Genomic DNA, 6,776 nt, shown 5'->3' with positions numbered 1-6,776 from the left:
TACTGATCTTTATGGGCAGATTCCAAAATTTCAGTCTTATGAAACCTGTTAAAAGGATTTTGCTCCTGCAAAATGGAGGTCATGGAGCTCTAAAATGTGGGAGTTAAGGCCCTTATTGGGGGTGGGTGTCTTAATGTCAACCAGAGAAGTTGCGTTCATTTTTTAATTTTTTTCATTTTAGCTAGTTTCAGCTCGTGTTGTGGCCATGCTGGGGCACCGCCATTTATTGTTGAGAATCTTTTTAACTTGGGTCTTATATTTATTGTTCGAATTTTTGTGAAATAGGAAATATATGTATGTTCACTAGGTTTGTAAAAAAAAAAAAGCAAAGCTACAGGAAACCAAAAGACGAATGATCACAATAAGCAGTCAGCTACCCTACCCTAGTCATTACCACTCCCCAATATAGGATTCCTCACCATACAGTTTTGTTAAAATGGAACAGAAATGATGATATAATTAAAACTAGTTAAAGGATACACCTTCAAAAATGGATTTGTTTCATTGGTCGTTTCAATTAACGGTCTTAAGCATGATATTATATCAATTTTGATATAATATCAGGCAATCAAAATAGATTTACTTCCTCTTATAATATCTCATTGATTTTAGTAACATACTGTTTGATTAAATACTCATAATTTCAATCAATAATTGAAATGAATATTGTATGTGTAGCATTAAAAGAAAATCAAATAATCTGTATTCCCTCTTAAATTTAATTTTCATAATGAGCAAGAAGTTTTTGATCAGAATAAATAAAATATATTTCAAGATCAATTTCAATAGATTATTATAGTTAGTTACCTTCAAGCATGAATTTCTGAAAGAAAAGTTACATTTTTGATTTTATGAAATGATTGAAAACTTAAAAGCTATTAACCTCCGTTTCAGTAAATGTGCTCTGTTAGCTATTGAAGATGCTCGTGCTTATCTCTCGAGTGGTGGTGAAGTTGCTGTAAGTATTTCTTTCAATTCATTTTCAATCATATCAGTATTTAATTCAAGGTTGTAGTCAGCTAAATTGAGATTGCTTCACTCTCTGATATTAAAAATTTGCAATGTTGATATTAAAAGTTTGTAATATTTATTTCACATGGGGAATATTTTAGAAAAGAAAAGTTAAGGAAATCGCATTGCTCAGTTAATCATAAATTCATTTCTTAACTGATTATGTCTTTATTAGGGTAGGTGTCCAAGGTAATAGAACATAACCCAGTCTACAGAGGTACGTCTTCAAATTTTGAAGAATTTTCTCATTGAATTTCTGAAGGAATACAGCTCAGTTGAAAGCAATTAATAAAGGATCCACAAAACATAATATTTATGAAGTAACTTAAGGAGATTCTTTTTTTTCTTTGCATAGTGGTGTTCAAGTAGATTCCATAAGTTCTGAATAGTAATGGCTATTATATGAAGCAAATTTTATCTAAATTCTCAGACATGGTGTTATCTAAATTAGTTTTATCTTTCCAAATGATTACTGAATGTTCTTTCATTTTCTTAAAGTTACTGAATTTCTGTTTTTCAGGTTGTTGATGCTACAAATACAGCCAGAGAGAGGCGAAAGTTATTGGTGGATTTCTTTACTGTACAAAATAACTTCAAACTGTTTTTTGTGGAATCACTCTGTGATGATCCATCTATAATTGAAGCAAATATCTTGGTATGTTCCTTTGCTAATATTTTCTATATTTGTTAAAAATTGAGAAATGTTTGTATATTAAATGTTTCCAGTTTTTTTTTTTTTTTTTTCCTTTTTCAGTTTGTGTTTACATCTACTTTCAGAATAAATTGATATATTTTGTCTAAATTCAGTCATTTTCCTTTACTTCATTTTCTCTACAGTCTGATATTGAAATATGTACAAGTTGGCATTGGACAAATGCATCAAGTAGCAATAGTTTAAAAGTATTTAGAATGAAGTATTTAGCTCAAAGTTAATGTAATTGACAGGTGGGGAAAAATGTGTTTTAAATTTGAGTTCATTATGCTTGTATTTTCTTTTTGTGAAACTAAAGAACAATTTAATCTTCTTTTGTCATTAGGTACCATATATAATATATGTTTTCTGGTTTAAATTGAACTTTTATTTCAGTAGAAATATATATTTAACTTAATTTCATGAATGATAACCATTCTGAACTTCATACTAAGTTTTTAATTAATGTTGTCTCTTTTATATTCTGTTGCTTCTACGACAGTTCTTTGTCCATAATAGAAACTTTAATTTTAGTGGCATGTAATTTTTGTCTTCAAACTATGTTGCTTCGTTTTATAAGTTAGTCAAAAGAAGACATCTTTCCAGTCAATTAAAGTTGATGTAGTTGATATTCATTTCGAATATCTACTGGCTGATACCTCCCGGAAAACAATTAGTGAGAAGGGATTTCCAGACACTTCCTTCTGAAGGAAGGAAGGATCATAATGTTTTGTGTGTTGTCTGGGACTGAAATACAGAGGTGTTGAAGGGAGACAAAACTGGTAGGCTTGAATGGAGATTCTGTGAGGCTAGCTGGAAGGGGAAACAGAAAAGAACAGCACGTGATGCTAGCAGTTAAAATACATGGACTTCTTTTAGAGGTAGTATAGTTATCTTTCTGTGTGGATATCGCAACAACACTTCCTTAGATATATGCATAGCACCCTAATGTGTGCTTGTCTTGTAGAAGTTCAGCAACTGATCAGGTATGAAATTTTTCATGTCTTAAAGAAGACTCCTAGTTTATGAAATGCAATTTTAATAAAAATCAGATTATAAAATTCAGCACTTTTTAAAAAGTTTTAGCTATAAGTCCTTTATGACAAGTGAAGATACAAGTCTAGCATGAGGTGTAGATAACTCCTGCATGTAGAAATTTAAAAAGAAGTGCATAAAAGTGAGTTGTGAAGCAAGACAATAATGTAGAGACAGATGAGTGAAGAACACATTACTGAATGCTGCAGAACATCACAGTGGCTATTGTGAATCACATAGAACCCTATCAGACAATTCAGCAAAGCTGCTGTCTGACTGAAAGCTTATGATCAAGAAATGAGACAAATGGTAGCTTAGCTAGAAAGTTCTCATGCTAGATATAGTTAAATACTTCATTGATGTCATGCTTCTTTTGCTAAAGTCTTCAAAAGCAAGGAGCCACATGTTTGTAATAGATTTGGTTTTATTGAATTTGTATTGATGATTACTCAGAGAGAGAGAGAGAAACTTCAAGTAATGAAAGACATTACAGTTAAATATTATCATTTCCTCTGAGATATTGAATTTGAAAGAGGTAGGGTGACAGAAATTGCTCTTTTTTGGAAATGGAACACGCTGCACACAAGATTGCAATAAACTTTTATAGAAAGGCATGGTTGTGTGGTAAGAAGTTTGCTTCCCAACCACATGGTTCTGGGTTCAGTCCCATTGCATGGCACCTTGGGCAAGTGTTTTCTATTATAGCCTTGGGCTAACCAAAGCCTTGTAAGTAGATTTGGTAGATGAAAACCGAAAGCCCCTCGTGTATATATATATATTTGTGTGCGTGTTTGTGTCTGTGTTTGTCCTTCACCATCGCTTAACAACCTGTGTTGGTGTGTTTATGTCCTCATAACTTAGCAGTTCATTAAAAGAGACCGATAGAATAAGTACTAGGCTTAAAAAGTAAGTCCTGAGGTCAATTTATTTGTCTAAAAACCCTTCAAGGCAGTGCCCCAGCATGGCCGCAGTCAAATGACTGAAACAAGTAAAAGATAAAGGATAAATAAAACTAAGATTGAAGAAATTGGCAAGAATAAGAGCTACTTCTAAAGCTCATTGTTTGAGGATGATGAAACAGATACCATCAGGGCTGATCTATTTGTGTAGGGACAGAATTTTGGCAGGTAGTAAATCTGTGAAGCAGTATTTAAGAAGTTTTGTTGAATCTGGGCAGTATGAATCGACAATGTAGGTAGCAGATATGGAGACCTTTTCAGCAGTAGTGCTACTAATAAAGAGTAGTAGTTGGTACAGATTCCTCAAAGTCTTGGCAAGTTACCAGTAAGCTCTGCTGCCATTAGGCAGACAAGAGAGAATGTCCAAGCTCTCTCCTGATGGTAGTCAGGTGATAAATGAAGGCTTTCGAGTTGATGGTTGTGGTTAACTTTGAAGTATATAGGTAATGTTATTTGTTTGTGCAATTATTAATAAACTGCTTGACATTTATGGGCTTTAGTTGTGAAGGAGCATGTCTTGGTTGTAATTTACTTAACCGTTTCATATGTATTGCGAGTGAAACAGATTTGTTGCCAGAGGTAATCAGCCTAGAACTGGTAGAGTTCTGACAAGATGAGTTGCCTAAAGCAACGAGGAAGCAATCCGATGGACATAAATATGATGATGGTTGATGGATATTTTCAAAACAGGAAATGAAGTAGTCAAATAAGTGATAGAAATTGAAGAAGTTAAGGAGATAGGTAGAGCCATGGATAATATGTGCATGTAATGTACAGAAGAGTAAAAGCATTGAGTGTTAAAAGTAAGTAATACTTTCTGAGAAATACACTAATCTTACACTATCAGCAAAGAATACTGTGTTAAGGCTATGAGTTTATAACCCGAATGTGTGTGTGTATACAGATATGTTTATATGTATGTATATATATGTGTGTGTACATATATGTATGCATGTATATATGTATGTACATATACATACGTTTATATGTATATGTGTGTACATATGTTTATGTATGTATATTTGTGTGTGCACATGTATATGTGTGTGTGTGTGTATATGTTTATATGTGTGTGCACACATATTTGTGTATGTATGTGTGTGTGCATGTATATATATATATATGTGTGTATATATATCTGTATGTATCGTCATCATTTAACATCTACTTTCCATGCTGGCATGGGTTGGACGGTTTGATTGAGGACTAGCAAGCCAGAAGGCCGTACCAGGCTCCAATCTGACCTGGCAAGGTTTCTACAGCTGGATGCCCTTCTTAATACTAACCACTCTGAGAGTGTAGTGGGTGCTTTTTACATGCCACCGGCATGAGGGCCATTCAGGCAGTACTGGTATCAACCACACTTGAATGGTGCTTTTTGCGTAAAAAGTACCATTCGAGCATGGTCATAGCCAGTGGCACCAGCACAGGAGCCAGTCAGGTGGCACTGGTGGCGACCATGCTCGAATGGTGCTTTTTACATACAACTGGCACGGGACCAGTGAGGCGGCACTGGCATTGACCATGACAATGACTTCACTTGACTCAACAGGTCTTCACAAGCACAGTTTATTACCCAATGATTGAAAGGTACTCTTAAATGGACTGGGTATGCTGCACTGGCATAGGTCATGGTTACAGTCTCGCTTAGCTTGCTGGGTGTTCTCAAGCACAGCATGTCTTCAAAGGTCTCGGTCACTCATCATCACCTCCATGAGGCCCAACGTTCAAAGGTCATGCTTCAGAAATATTATCTAATGCTATCCTTAAAATTATTGAGAAACAGAAATTCAGTAAAATAACATTAATTCAGTACAGAAAACCCAAACTGTAGAGCAGGGATTCTCAAACAGTGTACTGCAAATAGTATCTATGTGTGATGCAGGTTTTTCAAAATACAATTTAAAGCATTAGGAAATCTATACTAATGCTTGAATGGCTTGAAAAATGAGATTCACAATTTTGTTGTACATATATATAAATAAAACAAGGTTTTCAATATATATATATTTTTTCTAAATTTCTCACTTTAAAATATTTGTTCTTTTAACTTTCCATTTAATGTGCAGTACCCTAAGCTAGTGTCTTCTACTGTAGCCTTGGGCTGACCAAAGCCTAGTGAGCAAATTTGGTATAAGGAAACTAAAAAACCCATCATATGTATATGCGTGTGTAAAAGTGTGTTATATCGCAATACTACGCAGTGGCTGTGTGAGCTACAAAATCCTTGTCGCCACTGTTATATCGTAATACTACACAATGGCTGTCTGAGCTATCTCATCCTCATTGCCACTGTTATATCGCACGTTTGGATGACCTCTACTCAACTACTACGACGTCTAGACTTCTCCCTCTATATCTATGTATTGGACTAGCCTACTTCATTGTCTGGGGGTGTCAACACAACAAAGTGCTTGTGCATCCTAGTCAGGGAAAAACAACAAAGTGTACCAATAATTTTATGTTTAATTGCCAGTGCACTACATTGTCAAAAAGACTGAGTACCACCATCTTAAAGAATACAAGAATTAAGCAACTCAGATAAAGTTTTCAAAAAGATAAAGTGAATATTTACAGAGAATTGAAATTATACAAATAGAGAATTCTCTACAACAAAGAACAAAACTTTTGGAGAAAAACTGAACTATGTTCTAGTAGAGAATTGGACAACTATTGATATAGAAGCTAAGGGAGGGAAAAGATGGGAAATGCAACAACATGAACATAATTCAAAAGTTCTTGACAAACATCAACATGTCTTACACATGTACTGGAATGGCTGGCACAGGAAAAAACAATTCTTTAACAAATTTTGAAAGAAATTTTCATCTGGATTTGCTAGATTTTGTAAGCCCTGTAATCCTTATGACAGACTTGTTTTCAAATGAACTTGAGAAAATGTAGGTTCTTTTTTTTCTGCCAGCAGTCTTCTAAGGTTGTGCACATACTAACTGATTTCTACAGCTATACAAGCCCCTTCTGAAAATTATCTGTTCTATAGGGGATCTATATATCTTTTCATGGGAGAAGAGTGCTTGGTCACTCAACATTACAAATAGAAAACTCACTATAGGGAGGGT

General features: G+C 34.4%; 1 protein-coding gene across 12 annotated transcripts in view; it reads left to right on the top strand.

Moving 5' to 3' along the window:
* The window catches only part of LOC106883142 (6-phosphofructo-2-kinase/fructose-2,6-bisphosphatase), a 160,856-nt gene that overhangs the window by 72,997 nt on the left and 81,083 nt on the right, over positions 1 to 6,776 (top strand). For all 12 annotated transcript variants that reach the window (XR_008263976.1, XR_008263975.1, XM_052967237.1 and 9 more), the window contains 2 exons: positions 895 to 958; positions 1,532 to 1,666. Coding sequence is in view for 10 of the 12 variants with exons in the window: in XM_052967237.1 (XP_052823197.1) it covers positions 895 to 958; positions 1,532 to 1,666 (199 nt within the window). In the remaining 2 variants the exon portion in view is untranslated. The remainder of the gene's footprint in view (positions 1 to 894; positions 959 to 1,531; positions 1,667 to 6,776) is intronic.

This window comes from Octopus bimaculoides, chromosome 4, assembly GCF_001194135.2.
Source record: "Octopus bimaculoides isolate UCB-OBI-ISO-001 chromosome 4, ASM119413v2, whole genome shotgun sequence".
Classification (NCBI taxonomy): domain Eukaryota; kingdom Metazoa; phylum Mollusca; class Cephalopoda; order Octopoda; family Octopodidae; genus Octopus; species Octopus bimaculoides.
Note: the sequence above shows the minus strand (reverse complement) of the source record. Positions and strands in the feature narration are given on the sequence as shown.